Raw genomic sequence first — 19,027 nt, forward strand, 5'->3', positions numbered from 1 at the left:
AACCCACCTGCCGGAGAGTTAAGAGATACGGGTTCAATCCCTGGATGGGGAAGATCCTTGGAGGAGGGCATGGCAACCCCCTCCAGTGTTCTTGCCTGGAGAATTTTATGGACAGAGGAGACTGGCAGGCTACAGTCCATGGGGTTGTAAAGAATTGGACACAACTGAAGCGACTTGGCATGCACACACATGCAAATTATAGGTGATTTTTTTTCTTAGCATGACTCTGTATTTCTTTTTTTTAATTTCCACCATTACACATTTTTAAACTGAAGTACAGTTAGTTTACAATGTTGTGTTAGTTTCTGCTGTAATGGAAAGAGATTCAGTTATATATACATTCTTTCACATTTTATTTTCCATTATGGTTTATCACAGGACATCAAATATAGTTCCCTGTGCTAAATACAGGACCATGTTGTTTATCCAGTCTATATATAGTAGTTTGCATCTGCTAATCCCAAACTCCTAATGCTTTCTTTCCCCACCCTCAAAACATCTTGGCAATCATGAATCTGTTCTCTATATCTGTGGGTCTATTTCTGTTTCATAGATAAGTTCATTTGTGTCATATTTTAGAAACTACATATAAGTGATTTCATTTGTCTTTCTCTGTCTGACTTAGTCACTTGGCATGATAATCTCTAGGTCCATCCATGTAGCTGCAAATGGCATTATTTCATTATTTTTATGGCCAAGTGGTATTTCATTGTATGCATGTATCACATTTTCTTTATGCACTCATCTGTCGATGGATATTTAGGTTGTTTCTGTGTCTTGGCTATTGTGAATAGTGCTGTTATGAACATAGGGGTGCATGCGTCTTTTTTGAGTTATAGTTCTGTCTGGATATATGCCCAAGAATGGAGCAGGAACTGGCAACACACTCCAATATTCTTGCTTGGAGAATTTCATGGACAGAGGAGCCTGGCGGGCTACAGTCCATGGGGTCGCAAAGAGTTGGATATGACTGAACGATTAATACACCAACACACATGCCCAAGAATGAGATTGCTGGATCATATGGCAACTCTATCTTTAGTTTCTCTGAGGAACCTCCATACTCTTTTCCATAGCGACTGCACCAACTTACCTTCCCACCAACAGTGTAAGAGGTCCCCTTTCTCCACAATCTCTCCAGTATTTGTTATTTATAAACTTTTTAATAGTGGCCATTTTGACTGGTGTGAGGTGGTACCTCATTGTAGTTTTGATTTGCTTTCTGTAATAATTAGTGACATTGAAGATCTTTTCATGTGTCTGTTGGCCATCTTCATGTTTGTATATCTTCTTTGGAGAAATGTCCATTTAGGTCTCCTACCCATTTTTTGATTGGGTTGTTTTTGTTGTTGTTGTTCCTGTTGCATTGTATGAGCTTTTTGTATATTTTGGATGAATATTAAATAATTAACAATAATAATATTTATTTACATTATCATTATTAGAATTATTTATCAACACTAATAACCAGTATATTAAGTACTATAAAGAATTATAAACATTGATATTAATGTAATTAATATTGATAATCATTTATTTAATGATATTAAGTAAATATTTGGATACTTATTACCATTTTGAAGTTCTCATCATGTAAGTCTTTTACTTCCTTGCTAAGGTTTATACCTAAGTATTTTATTTTATTTTATTGGATGTGGTTTTATGATTTTGGAAAGTAAGCCCTTGCTGTTTGCATCATTTGCAAGTAATTTCTCCCATTCTGTAGGTTGTCTTTTCATTTTGTGTATGGTTTCCTTGCTATGCAAAAGCTTATAAGTTTGATTAGGTCCCTTTTTTTTTTTTTTTTCAATTGTCTTGGGAGACTGATCTAAGAAAACATTGGTATGATTTCTTTAACATTCTCATTGTAAGAGTTTGACTTGCCTGTGTTCTTTTCTAGGAGTTTTATGGTGTCATGTGTCTTTAAGCCATTTTGAATTTATGTTTCTGTGTAGTGTAAGGGTATGTTCTAACTTGGATTTGCATACAAGCTTGGACTCCAACTTTCCCAACACCACTTGCTCAAGAGACTATCTTTCCTCCACTGTATATTCTTGCATCCTCTGTTGAAGATTAATTGACCATAGGTGTGTGGGGTTTATGTCTCAGCTCTTTATTCAGTTCCATTGATCCACATGTCTGTCTTCATGTCAGTACTACACCTTTTTGAATACTGTAGCTTTGTAGTATTGTCTGAAGTCTTGGAGGGTTAGGCCTCCTGCTTTGTTCCTTTTCTTCAGAATTGCAATTCTGGGTATTTTATATTTTTACATATTTATAAAATATATAAATTTGGGGATTATTTGTTCTAGTTCCATGAAAAATGTGATGGATAATTTGATAGGAATCACATTAAATCTTCAGATTGCTTTGGGTAATATTGCCATTTTAACAATATTAATTCTTCCAATCTAAGAGTATTGTTATCTTTCCATTTCTTTGAATCATCTTCAATTCCCTTTATTACTATTTTAAAATTTTCAACATATAAGTCTTTCACCTCCTTGTTCAGGTTTATTCCTAAGGTTTTTTTTTTTAAGATATGGTTTTATAAGGAATTATTTTTTGCCTTTCTTTTCTGATATTTCATTGTTAGTATAAAGAAACAAAACTGATTTCTATATGTTAATCTTATGTCCTACTATTTTGCTGAAATCATTTATCAGTTCTAGTAGTTTTTGTGTGGAGTCTTTAGGATTTTCTATATACAGTGCTATGTCATCTGTGTACAATTTAACCTCTTCCCTTCCAATTTGGATACATTTTATTTCTTTTTCTTGTTTGATTGCTGTGGATAGGACTTCCAGTACTATGTTGAACAGAAGTGATGAGACTAGGCATCTTTGTCTTGTTCCAGATTTTAGAAAGAAGGATTTCGGCTTTTCACTGTTGAGTTTTATTGGCTGTGGGTTTGTCAAAAATAGCTTTTATTATGTTGAGACATGTTCCTTCTATACCCACTTTGGTAAGAGTTTTTAGCATGAATGGATGTTAAATCTTGTCAAATACTCTTTCTGCATCTATTAAGATCATCATGTGGTTTTGGTCTTTTCTGTTGTTGATGTGGTGTGTCACATTGATCTGTGTATGTTGAACCACCCTTGTGACCCTGAAGTGAATTAAACTTGGTCATGGTATATGATTTTTTATGTAATTTTTTACTCAGTTTGCTAATATTTTGTTAAGAACTTTAACAAAAGTTAAAATCATATCCATATTTATGAAAGATATTGGCCTGTAATTTTCTTTTTTGGTAGTGTCTTTGCCTGGTTTTGGTATCAGGGTGATGGTGGCTTCATAGAATGCCTTTGGGAGTGTTCCCTCCTTTTCAACCTTTTGGAAGAGTTTGATAAGAATCAGTAAAAGTTCTTCTTTGTATGTTTGGTAGAACTTGGTTGTGAAGCCATCTGGTCCTGGACTTTTGTTTGTAGGGAATTTTAGAATTACAGAGTGTGGTTTACTTCTAGTGTTTGGTCTGTTGAAATTATCTATTTTTTCTTGATTCAGTTTTGGTGGGTGGTATATTTTTAGGAACGTGACCATTTCTCATAGATTGTTGGGTTTGTTGGCATATAATTCTTCATAGTATTCTCTTATGGTTTCTAAAATTTATGTGGTATCAGTTGTTATTTCTTTTTCACTTTTTATATTGTTTATTTAGGCCTCCTCTCTTTTCTTCTTAGTTAGCCTGGTCAGAGATTTGTCAATTTTGTTTTCCCTTTCAAAGAACCAGCTTTTGGTTTTATTGATTTTTTTCCCTACTTTTTAATCTCTATTTTATTTATTTCCTCTCTGATTGTTATTATTCCCTTCCTTTTTCTGACTTTAGCTTTTGTTTTTTCTTTCTCTAATTCTTTTAGGTGGTAGGATAGGTTATTCATTTGAAAATTTTCTTGGTTTTTGAGGGAGGCCTACCTCATTATGAGCTTCCCTCTAAGAACTGCTTTTGTTGCATCCTATAGATTTTGTATGGTTGTGTTTTTATTGTCATTTGCCCCCAGGTATTTTTTAATTTCCTCGTTGATTTCATCAACCCATTAGTTTTTCAGTAACATGCTGTTTTTTTCATGTAATCATTTTTTTCTCATTTTTCTGTGATTGATTTCCAGTTTTATGCCATTATAATCTGAAAAGTACTTGAAAAGATTTCTATGCTCTTAAATTTGTTGAGACTTGTTTTATGCTCTAGCATGTGGTCAGTCCTAGAGAATGATCCATGTGCACTTGAAAAGAAGGTGTATATTGGTTTTTTGTATATAATGTCCTGAAAATATCAATTAAGTTTAACTGTTCTATTTTATCACTTAGGATATCTGTTACCTTACTGATTTTGTCTAGAAGATCTGTCCATTGATGTTAAATTCTCCTACTATTATTGTATTCCCACCTAGTTCTCCCTTTATATCTGTTAGTCTTCATTTTATGTATTTGAGTGCATCTATATTGGGTACATAAATATTGACAAATGTAATATCCTCTTCTTCTATTGATCTTTTTATCACTATATGGTGTCCTTCTTTATCTTTCTTTGTGGACTTTGTTTTAAAGTATATTTTCTCTGATATTGTGACCCCCACTTTCTTACCATTTCTGTTTGTGTGAAATATCTTTTTCCATCCCCTCACTTTCAATCTATGTGTGTCCTTTGCCCTAAAGTGAATCTCTTGTAGGCTCTTATTTTACCCAATCTGACACTTTGTCTTTTGATTGGTACATTTACTCCATTGACACTTAAGGTAATTTTTGATAGATATCTATTCGTTACCAGTTTAAACCTTGTTTTCCAGTTGAGTCTATATTTCTTCTTTGTTCCTTCCTTTGTGTTTTTCCTTTTGTGTGCTTGATGATTTCCTTTTCTATTATGCTTATGTTCTCTTCTTTTTGGTTTTTGTGACTCTATTGTATGTTTGTGATTTTCATTTTTCAAGTATTGTTAACCCCTTCCTATAACTACTTGCTATGGACTGAAATTCATATACGTTCAAATGTATTATAGAAGAAAAAAAATCTACATTTTCTTACTCTCCTCCTCCACATTTTATGATTTTTGATGTCCTCTTTTACATCTTCATGTTTATCCTTTTGCTGTTTGTTGTGGTTATCATTGTCTCAAAAAACTTTTTTTTGGATTTTTAAAAATATGTATAATGGCTTACTTAAGTGATTCACTTCCTACTTGTTATTTTCTTTCTTATAGCTTCTTGTTTCTCTTCCACTTAAAGAAGACCTTTCATTATTTCTTTTAGGATATGTTTAGTATTGCTGTATTCTTTTAGATTTTGTCTGTCTGAGAAACTCTTTATCTCTTCCTCTATTCTAAATTTTAATCTTGCTGAGTAGGGTAAGCTAGATTTTTCCCTTTCAAGACTTTGAATATATCTTTACATTCCCTTCTGGACTACAATATTTCTGTAGAGATATCAGCGATAGCCTTATGGGGATTCATTTGTAATTAACCCTTTCTTTTTCTCTTGCTGCCCTAAGATTCCTCCTTTTTTTTTTTTTTCTTTTATAGAAAATTATTTATTTTTGTCTGTGCTGGGTCTTCACTGCTGCATACAAGCTTTCTCTGGTTGTGGCGAATTGGGGCTGCTCTCTAGTTTCATTATGCAGGTTTCTCACTGCAGTGGCTTCTCCTGTTGTGGAGCACAGACTCTAGGGCATGCGCGTTTCAGTAGTTGTGGCATGTGGGCTCAATAGTTGCAGCTCGTCCGCTCGAGACCCCAGACCCAGCAGTTGCGGCACACAGGCTTGTTTGCCCCATGGCATATGGAATCCTCCCAGACCAGGAGTTAAACCTGTGTCCCCTGCACTGGCATGCAGATTCTTAACCACTGGACCACCAGGGAAGTCTGATAATCCTCTCTTCAACGTTTGCCATTTTAATTATATGTTTTGGTGCAGTTTGGATTGGGTTCATCTTATTTGGGACTCTCTATGCTTCCTGTATATGGATGTGTTTCCTTCTTTAGAAGTGGGTCATTTTCAGATCAGAGAAGGCAATGGCACCCCACTCCAGTACTCTTGCCTGGAAAATCCCATGGATGGAGGAGCCTGGTAGGCTGCAGACCATGGAGTCACACAGAGTCGGACACAACTGAAGCGACTTAGCAGCAGCATTTTCAGATATAATTTCTTCAGATAAATTTTTGCTCTTCTTTTCTCTTTCTTCTCCCTCTGTAATTCCTATTACACATAGGTTGGCATGCTTCATGGTATCCCATATGTCTCTTTTATTGCTTTCATTTATTTTTAAATTTGGCTTTCTGTCTGCTGTTCTAATTGGGTGATTTCTATTATTCTGTCTTCCAAATCACATATTCATTCTTCCACATTAATCAATCTGCTATTCATTGCCTGTAGCTCAGCTTTCATCTCAGCAAATGAGTTTTCTAATTTTTCTTGGCTCATCTTTATAGCTTCTAGTGCCTTTTTTTTTTTTTTACAATAATCTGCATTTCTATTGATAGTCTTTCTTAATTTCTTCAATATTTTTATTATCTCCTTTTTGAACTCAGAGTCTGTCAGAGTAAAGAAGTCTGTTTCATTGTTTGTCCTTTCAGGGAAGTTCTCTTGATCTCTTAACTGGAAGCAGTTCCTATGCTTATTCATTTTACACATATTTCTCTTGCTCTGTGAGTTAAGAAGAGGTAATTATTTACTATAGTCTTGGAGGGCTATTTTTATATGGGAGGACCCAAGTTTACCCTGCATGGGTTTAATATTTTTGATATGAGGGCTGTTTTGTATGCATGCCTGCCACCTCCTTCCTCAGCGTGTCCTGGTCACTATCCCCTTGATAAGAGGGAGTGACTGGTTTTGGGTGACCAGCAACCAACTGGTCCTCCTTTTTGCTCAGTGGTTGTCACAGCCCTGTCACAGGCAGGGTCTGCTCCCAGATGTTGGAGTTGAAGACTCCAAATCCATTTCTGAGCTGTGCTTCTGAGCTGAGGCTCCAGGAAAGTGGGATTGGCGCACTCCCGGTGGGAGAGGAGCCACCGAGTATTCCTCTGCCACTGGTGAGTGTGCTCTGTTGTGGCACCTGCCACCCATTGTGTAGGCTCACGAAGTACTCTGTTGTGGGCACTGCCCTTGGCCCCACCTCAACTGTGAGAATGATGACAATCAGCGTTGGTATTGGTATCCTTCGGGCATTGTTTCCACCAGAACTGATCCACTGAAGTCAGGTCCCAGGAAGCCATGGTCATGCATCTAGACACCCCATGGGAGCTAAGGAGGAAGTGCAGACCTTGGCCCAGCCCAGCCCCCAGTGTATGCACCCGCAAAGTTCACAGTTGCTAAGGACAGACCTATCCCAGCTGCAGAAGCACCCATGTCCACTTGGATGTCCCACAGGCTCTGAGTTTACAAAGCTCACAGCAGAGACCATAAGTCTATGGTTTGTGCAGCTATAGGAAGACATTTCAGCTCTGTGCCCTAAGTCATGCAGCCCCCGGGGCTTAGCTATGATTTCAACCCCATTTCTGTGGTGGTCAACCCACTGGTGCCTGTTCCTGGAGCCTCCAAGGTGGTGGCTGGCACAGGATCCCTCAGAGGTGGTGGCAGGTGCATGGGGAAAGAGGCTGTGGTGGTGCTTCCTGCCTCTCGCTTTGTGTTCCCATTAGGAATGGGGGCTTCTCTGGTGTCTCAGATGGTAAGGAATCTGCCTGCAATGCGGGAGACCTAGGTATGATCCCTGGGTTGGGAAGATCCCCTGGAGGAGGGAATGGCAACCCACTCCATTATTCTTGCCTGGGAAATCCCATGGACAGAGGAGCCTGGCAGGCTACTGTCCATAGAGTCACAAAGATTGGACATGACTGAGTGACTAGTGCTTTCGCTTCCACTTTAGGAACGGCGCTTGGCTGCTATGGCATCCCTCGGTTTCTTCACGGATACCCCTAGTTGCAGCTGTACCACACTCCTGCCCCTTCAGATTGTCTCTGCACAGTCAACCTCAGTCCTTTCCCTGAGGCTGGCTGCTAAACCCCAAGTTTCAGCAGCACCCCCACCCTCTACCAGCAGACGTGTGTCTCAAGCTGGGTATGCAGGGAGGTGGCACAGACCGCCTGGGCAATCTCCCTCCATTCTGCCTGCTGCCCACTAGTTGCTGCGGTTTCCACCGAGCCTCTGAGGTCCCTTTCTGTCCCAGCTGGTGTCCCTGCAGGTAAGGGGACTTCACAGTGTGCGGGGACATTTCCTCTTTTGTAGCTTGCTCCCAGGGATGCAGGTCCCATCCCACTTCTTTTTTTTCCCTTTCATCCTACTCAGTTACATGGAGAGCTCTCTAGAGGCTTTCTGCCAGTTATCAGTTGGCATTCTGTGAGAACTATTCCATGTGTAGATATACTTTTGGTGTATTTGTGGTAGGGGGTGAGCTCCACATCCTTGTACTCCACCCCCCTGATTGCAGACTCCCTTTTTTTGTATTTCTGAATCTTCAATAAGGAATATAAAGTTCCTTTACAATCAGAAAACTAATTGATCGGTTGGTACTAAAGAAATTGTGGCTTCAGACTGTGAATTTTAAGTCATTGTAACTAGGTTCAAACACATCTTTATTAGTCAAAATAGGAACCATTACACAATCAACACATTTTTGCCAATGAGAAATAAGTTTTGTTTATTCCTGTAGTGGAAAAATCCATGCCTCGGGATTCAACAAACTCTTGGAAAACATTTTCTGTCTCCTGCTGGCTTTCGAAATGCTTTCCATGCAAGAAGTTGTCAAGATGTTTGAAAACGTGGTAGTCAGTTGGTGAGAGGTCACGTGAATATGGCAGATGACGCCCAATTCATTCAACTTTTGAAGTGTTGGCCGTGTGACACGTGGTCAGGCACTGTTGTGGAGAAGAATTGGGCCCTTTCTGTTGACCAGTGCCAGCTGCAGGTGTTGCAGTTTTTGGTACATCTCACTGATATGTACATACTTCTCAGATGTGATGGTTTCGTTGGGATTCAGAAAGCTGTAGCAGATCAGACTGGCAGCAGCCTGCCAGACAGTGACCATAACCTTTTTATGGTGCAAGTTTGGCTTTGGGAAGTGCTTTGGAGCTTCTTCTTGGTCTAGCCTCTGAGCTGCTCAGCGCTGGTTGTTGTATACAATCCACTTTTCATTGCACATCACAATCCAATTGAGAAAAGGTTTGTTGTTGTACAGGGTAAAAGAAGACAACTCTTTAAAACAATGATTTTTTTGATTTTCAGTCAACTCATGAGGCACCCACTTATGGAGGTCTTTCACCTTTCTGATTTGCTTCAAATGTTGAATGACTGTGGAATGGTTGATGTTGAGCTCTTTAGCAACTTCTCATGTAGTTGTAAAAAGGACAAGCTTCAATGATGGCTCTCAACTGGCTGTTGTCAGCTTCTGATGGCCGGCCACTACGCTCATCTTCAAGGCTCTCATCTCTTTTGTAAAATTTCCTGAAGCACCACTGCACTGTATGTTGGTTAGCAGTTCCTGAGCCAAAGTGTTGTTGATGTTGTGAGTTGTCTCTGCTGCTTTACCACACTCAAATAGAAAAATCTCTTGAGTTTGCTTTTGTCTAACATCATTTTTATAGTATAAAATAAATATAGACAGCAAGTAGTAAGTCATTAGCAAAAAAATAAAGTGAGAAATATGCATTAAAATGATGTATGGCATAACCAGATTTATTTAAGAATATACTCCAATATCAAATGGCAAATTTCAACAATACAAAACTGCAATTCCTTTTGCACCACTCTAACAAAAGCAAAACATGCTACTAATGTTATTATAAAGAAATAGAATGACATTTTTTCAATGTAAATATTATGAATTTTATGATCTTACATATAATCTGATATGTATCCATCCATCTTCTTGCCTCCCCTAGAAGATATTTCAGGCACTGTAACTATGTCTCTCTTGATCTTTGTTAAATAGAATCCTATGGATTCCCACAAATAACTGAACAATCAAGTAATCATATGCTATTGGTCTAAATGTCAGTTCTGATAGATAGGAAGGCTTTTGGTTACTGCTCACTCAATCAAGTATTAAATGAAATTTCCAAGAGTTCACTTAAGTTATAAGTTTACATAAACTAGGCTTCTTATTTATGTGTTTTTTTTTTTTTTTTTAGTTTCATTTATTTTTATTAGTTGGAGGCCAATCACTCTACATTACTGTAGTGGGTTATTTATGTTTTAAAAAAATTTTTTATCACAAAAATTATTTTGATGTATTTACACCCAAGATAACATGCAACAGATTTCTCCCTGGATAAGAGTCTGTGTGTGTGTGTGTGTGTGTGTGTGTGTGTGTGTGCATGTGCGTGTGTGTGTGTGTGTGTGTGCGTGTGCGTGTGCGTGTGTGTGTTAGTCATTCAGTCATGTCTGACTCTGTGATCCCATGGACTGTAGCCCGCCAGGCTCTTCTGTCCATGGAATTCTCCAGGCAAGAATACTGGAGTTGATTGCCATGTCCTCCTCCAGGAGCAACTGAACTTCCCGAACAATCTTCCCCACCAGGGATTGAACCCAGGTCTCGCACGTTGAAGGAAGGTTCTTTACCATCTGAGCCACCAGGGAAGCCATGTGGGAAAGATTGCTTAACAGTCAGTCAAGTGCTAGGACTGCCTAAGTGTCAATTCAATGCCAGAAACACATAAGTGGAAAAGGATTTCACAACTTTTTATGGTCTGTCTCAACACACACTTACTTAAGCTATGGTCAGTTTAGTTCAGTTGCTCAGTCGTGTCTGATTCTTTGTGACCCCATGAACTGCAGCACACTAGGCTTCCCTGTCCATCACCAACTCCCGGAGTTTACTCAAACTCATGTCCATTAAGTCGGTGATGCTATCCAACCAACTCATCCTCTGTCATCCCCTTCTCCCCCTGCCTTCAATCTTTCCCAGTGTCAGGGTCTTTTCTAATGAGTCAGTTCTTTGCATCACATGGCCAAAATATTGGAGTTTCAGCTTCAGCATCAGTCCTTCCAATGAATATTCAGGACTGATTTCCTTTAGGATTGATGGGTTGGATCTCCTTACAGTCCCAGGGATTCTCAAGAGTCTTCTCCAACACCACAGTTCAAAAGCATCAATTCTTCGGTGCTCAGTTTTCTTTATAGTCCAACTCCCACATCCATACATGACTACTGAAAAAACCATAGCCTTGACTAGATGGACCTTTCAGCAAAGTAATGCCTCTGCTTTTTAATATGCTGTCTAGATTGGTCAGTTTTTCTTCCAAGGAGTAAGCATCTTTTAATTTCATGGCTGCAGTCACCATCTGCAATGATTTTGGAGCCCCCAAAAATAAAGTCTCTCACTGCTTCCATTGTTTCCCCATCTATTTGCCATGAAGGGATGGGACCAGATGCCACAATCTTAGTCTTCTGAATGTTGAGCTTTAAGCCAACTTTTTCACTCTCCTCTTTCACTTTCATCAAGGGACTCTTTAGTTCTTCTTCACTTTCTGCCATAAGGGTGGTGTCATCTGCATATCTAAGGTTATTGATATTCTCCCAGCAGTCTTGATTCCAGCTTGTGCTTCATCCAGTCCAGCATTTCTAATGATGTACTCTGCATATAAGTTAAATAAGCAGAGTGACAATATACAGCCCTGACGTACTCCTTTCCCATGTTGGAACCAGTCTGTTGTTCCATGTCCAGTTCTAATTGTTGCTTCCTGACCTGCATACAGATTTCTTAGGTAGCAGGTCAGGTGGTCCAATATTTCCATCTCTTTAAGAATTTCCCACAGTTATTTGTGACCCACACAGTCAAAGACTTTGGCATAGTCATTAAAGCAGAAGTAGATGTTTTTCTGATACTCTCTCGCTTTTTTGGTGATCCAATGGATATTGGCAATTTGATCTCTGGTTCCTCTGCCTTTTCTAAAACCAGCTTGAACATCTGGAAGTTCACAGTTCACATACTGTTGAAGCCTGACTTGGAGAATTTTTGCATTACTTTGCTAGCATGTGAGATGAGTGCAATTGTCTGGTGGTTTGAACATTCTTTGGCATTGCCCTTCTTTGGGATTGGAATGAAAACTGACCTTTTCCAGTCCTGTGGCCACTGCCAAGTTTTCCAAAATTGCTGGCATATTGAGTGCAGCACTTTCATAGCATCGTCTTTTAGGATTTGAAACAGCTCAACTGGAATTCCATCACCTCCACTAGTTTTATTTGAAGCTATGGTCAGAGCCCTCCAAACTGACTAGTGGCTTGGTATTAAACAAGTCAAGGCTTGTTTAAGATAGCCAAGGCTTAGAAACATATGATATAAATTGCTACTGAAGATGCAGGTTTGATCTCTTAATCAACAAGATCCCCTGGAGTAGGAAATGGCAACCCACTCCAGGATTCTTGCCTGGAAAATCCCATGGACAGAGGAGCCTGGTGGGCTACAGTCCATGGGATTGCAAAGAGTTGGACACGACTGAGTGACTGAGTAGGCACACACACTACCCCCACCCTCAAGAAAAAAAAAAGAAAAAAAACAAACCACCAAAACCAAACAATCTGAAAAATCTTGAGGGTCACATAATCTAAACTCACAATTCTAGGAAATCATCAACTCTCAAGAATTATGAGTTTTCCATTGTTCAGTCTGCCTACATCTCCATTCCTTCCTCTGGACCTAGGCAGTTGGGTCAGGCAGTTGGCTATTTTTGACATGATTTCCCTTTCAAGGATGCCTTTTAACTTAGGTTTGGTCACGGGACCAAAGCCTGGCCATCTGTATATTCATTCCAGCCTACTGAACACAGAAGAGTGTCCATGTGAACCAAGCTGAAACAGAGGCCTGGTCAATGGACATTTTTCTGTCAGTTACTAGGAAACAGAGAAGTTTTTTGATTGTTAATTGCCAGGTACAAGAGCAATATATGCTTGGAGCTTTTGAGCATCAGTATGGGGAAAAAGGTTCATTAGAGGATAAAACTCACTTAGAAAAAAGCAGAACTGAGAGATGGAAAGAGGGAGAGGCAGAGAAGAGGGACGACGAGTGGAGTAAGAGAGACCGACAGTGTTAATATCGGATGTGATACGAGCAGAAGGAAACCAGGCTAAGCCACTGCTATTTTAGAGCTGCTATAGCAGTTAGCACACCCTGATGAGCACACCCTAAAATGTGTAAGTGATATGTATCTCCCTTCCCAGTGGTTTTATTTATTTATTTGGCTGAGCCAGGTCTTAGTTATAGCATGCAGGATCTTCTAGCTTCGTTGCAGCACATGGGATCTTTAGTTGTAGCATGTGAACTCTTAGCTATGGCATGTGGATTCTAGTTCCCTGACCTAGGATTGAACCCAGGCCCCTGCATTGGGAGTGTGGAATCTTAGCCCCTGGACCACCACGGAAGTACCCTCCGTGGTTTTAGAACACTGGATCTTCTACCCACTCTTTCCACTTTAGAAAGTAATTAAGAGCATACTTTTTTGGAGGAAGTTTAATATTTTAAATAAAAACCCCAAACTAGTAGTTACTACAAAATATAGTTTAATTTCACTCTTCATTATTTCCCACAAAATTTTAAAAATACCAACATACAGACAAGAGCAAGTGAAACAGAAAAGACCTTAAAAGTTGTATAAAATACAGACCTAAAGTCAAGATTGTATGAGCAGTGACACACACACACACCAAATACTCTGAATTCAGAAAGCATGTCCCCAGTTGGATGCGTTTTCTTTCTAAAGTCAGCTTTTACTGGAGTCACATCTGGAATGATCCTAAACAAAAGTTCTTTTATGTGGAAAGGATTTTCCCAGACTTCTCTTAAAAAAGCATTTCTTATTAAACAGAGGCAGACTTATTCTAGGCACAAAAGTCTTAAATGCCTCTCCTAGGCCACATGGAACTTAGAAAATTTAATGAAAACAAAGCCCTATAGGGATGAGAAAGTGACACCTAGCGGCCACCCAGCAGGTTTTCTTTACGGCTTCTGATAATTCTACCAAAGAGATGTCAACCCTGCTCGTGTCCACAATATTCTGTTTGGCAAACCTAAGTTTCCAATTCCAGAGCCCAGCAATGACCTACCTGAGTGACAAATTCCTCTTTAAAACAGGATCTAAAACTGGACCCATTAAACATGGGCTGATACCTAGAGAGTGGCTATGTTATATACTTGTGCCCTAGACTCTACATAATGAGATTTCTCATTATGACAACTAATGAACACAGCCTTTTCCCATTATGACACTGTATACCTCAAGTTTTATTTGATTTCAGGTTAATGAATGTCTAATACTTCCAAGTTTACTAATTTCAAAAAAGTTTTAAATTTGATACACTGGTAAAGGTTCACAGTTATTTACATTGAACCGAAGATCAATAAATGTTCTTTATAGCAGTTAGAGGTAAACACCATACTTAATAGTATACATTTTGGTCTATTTAAAAATATCTACTTAATAAATGTCCAAGAGCAGGGCTGAAGAAAGAAAATATAATGTGTATCACATGTGTAATTTAAAACTTTCTAGTAGTCACATTAGAAAAGTAGGAAAATAAAATTAATTTTAATGTTTAATTTGGTGTATCCAAAATATTATTTGAATATGTAATCAATACAAACTTGTTATGTGATTTTTTTTTGAAAGGATACATGCACTTCAATGTTCATAACAATATTATTTACAATTGCCAAGATATGGAAGCAACCCAAGTGCTCATCAACAGATGAATGGAAGAAGGTGTCATACATACACACAGAATGGGATACCACTCAGTCATGAAAGAGTGAACTTTTGCTATCTGCAGCAACATGGATGGATGGAGGGCGCTGCTGCTGCTGCTGCTGCTGCTAATCGCTTCAGTCGTGTCTGTGCGACCCCATAGACGGCAGCCCACCAGGCTCCTCCGTCCCTGGGATTCTCCAGGCAGGAACACTGGGGTGGGTTGCCATTTCCTTCTGCATGGAGGGCATTATGCTGGCCAGGATCTGCGCGAGCATGGGCCAGCCTCTACGGGGAGGGAAAAGGTCAGGCTGCGAGCTGAAGGAGGAAGGCTGCCCAGGCGGTCCTCCCGACAAGGCCTGGCCAGGAAGCGGGTTGGGTGGATGATGCGCGCCCCGCACCGTAGAGCTGGCAGGGTTGAAGCGTTATGTGATATTTTATATTCCTTTTTTTCACACTAAGTCTTTGAAATCTGGTATACATTTTATATTCACAGCACATTTCAATACATATGAGTCACGTTTCCAGTTTTCAGTAGCCACATGTGGCCAGTGGCTATCATAATGAACTGACTATATCGAGCATCTGACTATGGGTTCGAGACCTATGGGTGAGAATCATTGCTCCATAGGAAGTAAATGGAGAGATCAAACCTCTTTTTACAAATAAGGAAACTGAGGTACAGAGAGTTAAAATGGCTTTCTTGAGGTCACACAGAGAAATTTAGTCTAGCAGGCTCTTCCAATCCAGGCATGTCTCCCATGTAGGTAATTCTTAGAATTAAAAAAATAAATAAATAAAAGAGTATTCTTTTTAGGGTATTTGATTAAATTGGTAGATATTTTCACCAACATGTAAGAAATTAATCGGTTCAAGTAAAAAAAACAGTATAATGTAAAGCACAAAAAATTTGTCACTCCTAACAGCAATCAAATGTAAAGAGAATGCATTTTGAAGAAAGCACTGAACTTAGAGCTACAGTATCACACAATACTTGGATTGAATTCCAGGTCCAGGGTAAGAAGATAAACATCAGAGTGGGTTACTAAAGGGTCAAAGCATTCAATTCAAAGGAATTCAATTACTATCCACCCATAAGTCTATGGAATAACCTCTCCTCTTACAAAGAGACAGAACTGCTACTATGCAAGCAGGAATGACCAGCTTCAAGAAAGTCTGCCTCTCAGATCCCTGGATCATGAGGGTTGCCCCCACCTCCTTGGGAGGTCAAGGGGCCACAGTGACCTATCCCACTACCACTGGCTTAGGCTGACTCTGGAGGTCTAACACAATCTGCAGTGGTCCAGACTCCTGAAATGTTACCTCTCTAGGCAGACCTCTCTATCTGACTTAGAGAACAGGTGTATCTGTCATGCTTCTTCAGACTTAATTATCATGCTTGCGTGCATGTGGGCGTGTGTGTCCTCAGTAGTGTTCAACTTGGACTGTAGCCCACCAGGCTCCTCTGTCCATGGAGACTCTCCAGGCAAGAATACTGGAGTGGGTTGCCATTTCCTCCTCCAGGGAATCTTCCTGACCCGGGGATCAAACCCAAGTCTCTTGTGTCTTCTATATTGGCAGGCACGTTCTTTACCAATGAGCCACCTGGGAAGCCCCAACTATCATGCATAGGCTGCTACAAACCAATACCCCTATTTTGCAGGATTTTGTTGGCTTTGGCTTATTCTACACTTGAATGTCCCCCAAGTTCTCAAATGCCAGAACCAGGGGTGGTGCTGAACCTCTGACATTGCTGGAACACTGCATTGGCTCAAGACAACAGGTCAATACACCCTTGCCCACATGGCCTCTGCAGATGTCACATGTGAAGGAACATACGTTGCCCATTAATGTGTCTGAAAGTTTAATCTACTGCAGCCTAAGGATATATATGTAAGGTAAAAAGAATGCCTTGTTTGGTGAGAGGCTATGAGGAAAATCTTCTGGAGAGGGACAGTGTGACACAGAAAACTGGAGTTGATCCCCAGGGTTTCCCCATTAGTTTCCTAGCCTGTCTTACTTTTACTTGCAAGGCACAAAAGAGAATATATGGGAATACACTTGGTAAACTAGAAAGAGCTATTAAAACCATAGGCATTATGGAACCATTATAATATTACGGTAGTATGATCTTCAAACATGTAGCTATACATACAGTATTTTAAATATCCTTAATTCTTGCACTCAATTTGAGCCACTTCTAGATTACTGGTTTTAAAAATGCTCTCAATTTTTAATTATAGCTGGAAAATTGGTTTTCAAATTCTTTCTCATTGCCTCATGGTTTTTAAAATGTACTTGTCATTTATGTAATTACCTTTGGTTACAAGCAATAGTAACTGTAATTTCCTAATAATTTAGAGAGCCAACAACTAGTTCCTAGGTCACTTACCTAATCATTTAACTGAGACTATTGTTTTCCCAAATGTGTATAAATAAACTGGTTTACACACATTAAACATTAAAAGATATATAAACTTAATTGTGACATTATGCATGACATTGAATCTGCCTGGATCCACTTCTTCCACTAAGACTAATCTGTTGCTAAGTACCTTTTCAGCATCAGAAACCTGTCCTATCTGTAATAAAAATCTTGAGTGGTTCTATTAAGAGTAAATCTTAATACTCTTGAGTATTAAGGCAAAGGCTAATCACCCAGCTTGAGGGCCCAAGGTCTTTCCTTTTCTGTAAGCAAAGTTGACACTTTCTCAGCTTTTCCCTTTTTTGAGTTTTAAATAAGAAATCATCTCACTTAAAATCTATCTCAAAGTGCTCAAATGACCATAACTATTGTGGTTCTGTACTTGCCCAAGTCCACAAAGACTGAATACAGTATTCACTGTGATCACAATTATAAATTGCACTATCCCTTTAAATGTTCAAGTACTTACTATTTTCTTAAAGTGGATAAGCCCTGTCCTCAGTGAAGGAAATATCTTAGGAATGGAAATGTTCCAAATTACACAAATCTTCTAAGTCAATTATAAATGAATCTCAGACACAAGGAAAATGTCCACACATTAAACTCCCCAAACTCAAAACAACTACACCATAAAATAAAAATAAAACCAAAACAAGATACATGTGGTATTCTTGGTTAAAAAGACTTTAGCAAAAATATAGCAACTAGTGGGTTTGAAGCCATGTCACTGACCAAAGCAGTCTATAGAAAATTCTGCGAATCTGAAGAGAAACATCACATTTCCCCAAACCCCTATTAAAGTCAGGAGCAAATCTATAAAAACTGGCAGACCATTAATAGGAATAAAAGATAAAAACAGTATACAAATAATATAAAGACTATATAGTCTTTTGTAAATGAAATGTTTCAAGACTTTTCTCATGTTTAGAGTTAAAAATCAAATGCTAGAGTGTCCAGTGGATGTCACTTAAGTCCCCGGGGCCTCCCAGGCCCCCCTCTGCTTCTAAGTAATTCATGAAGGCAGCCATGGCTGTGTCATCATTGTCACAGAGGGCTTCAAAGTCCAGCTGGACTCCTTCTCCTATCGAATTGAAATACAGGCTTGTGTAAGTACATTTGGAGATTAAAAAATGAGTTATCATCAAAAATGGCAAAACAAGGTTAGGATACCATACAATGTATTATTGAAGGCAAAGCATACATTTTACAGATGCCAGATGTATTTTTTAATGGGTTGCCTATTTTTATAACAATCTGCTGTCAGATAAATTGCACTTCACTCATTTGATGCACATAAGGGAGTTAGTCTATGAGTTTTCTAATAAAAAATAAAGGCACTAAGAGGTACAGACTCCGAGACAGTTGGACATGAAGGGCTGGGGTTTATTCATGTGTGTATATAGAGCTTGGAAGGAGAAATTTAACTTTAATCTGCCTTGTGAAAATGCTTGTTTAACTCCAAAATGAGAAGACTGAGACAAAAGCATCACCTTCCAAAAATTTGAAAGACTCTTATAAAAGGAAGGAGTCCCCAAATTTTTGATTGAAAAAGGAAATAAAGAGGAACCATGGAAATGTTTTTTAAATCAGATACTGAAGAGGGTCTAGAAATCCATGCTTAAAACACAGCGAGAGATTAAGCAAAGTTTTCTAGGTATCTTCCAAAGTACAAGAGAATTTAAGATGATTAATATGTGGTTTTTGGAGAAGGAAATGGCAACCCACTCCAGTATTCTTGCCTGGAGAATCCCATGGACAGAGGAGCCTGGCAGGCTACAGTCAATGGGATTGCAAAGAGTCAGACATGACTTAGCGACTGAGCACGCAATCTGTGGTTTTGTGTGAAGCTGAATGTCCAGGTTCCTTCAAGGCTTTTGATTCTCGGACTTTCCCAGTGGCTCAGACGGTAAAGAGTCTGCCTGCAATGCAGAAGACCTGGGTT

The 19,027-nt window shown here is 39.1% G+C and overlaps 1 protein-coding gene across 4 annotated transcripts in view; it reads right to left on the reverse strand.

Annotated features, from left to right (window-relative positions):
- Positions 1-13,462: 13,462 nt before the first annotated feature.
- Positions 13,463-19,027, reverse strand: part of BMAL2 (basic helix-loop-helix ARNT like 2) — a 102,517-nt gene continuing 96,952 nt past the window's right edge. For all 4 annotated transcript variants that reach the window (XM_065940015.1, XM_065940014.1, XM_065940016.1 and 1 more), the window contains one exon: positions 13,463-18,166. In XM_065940015.1, the coding sequence (XP_065796087.1) occupies positions 18,030-18,166 (137 nt within the window). In that variant the 3' untranslated portion in view covers positions 13,463-18,029. The remainder of the gene's footprint in view (positions 18,167-19,027) is intronic.

This window comes from Muntiacus reevesi, chromosome 1 (genome assembly GCF_963930625.1).
Source record: "Muntiacus reevesi chromosome 1, mMunRee1.1, whole genome shotgun sequence".
NCBI lineage: Eukaryota > Metazoa > Chordata > Mammalia > Artiodactyla > Cervidae > Muntiacus > Muntiacus reevesi.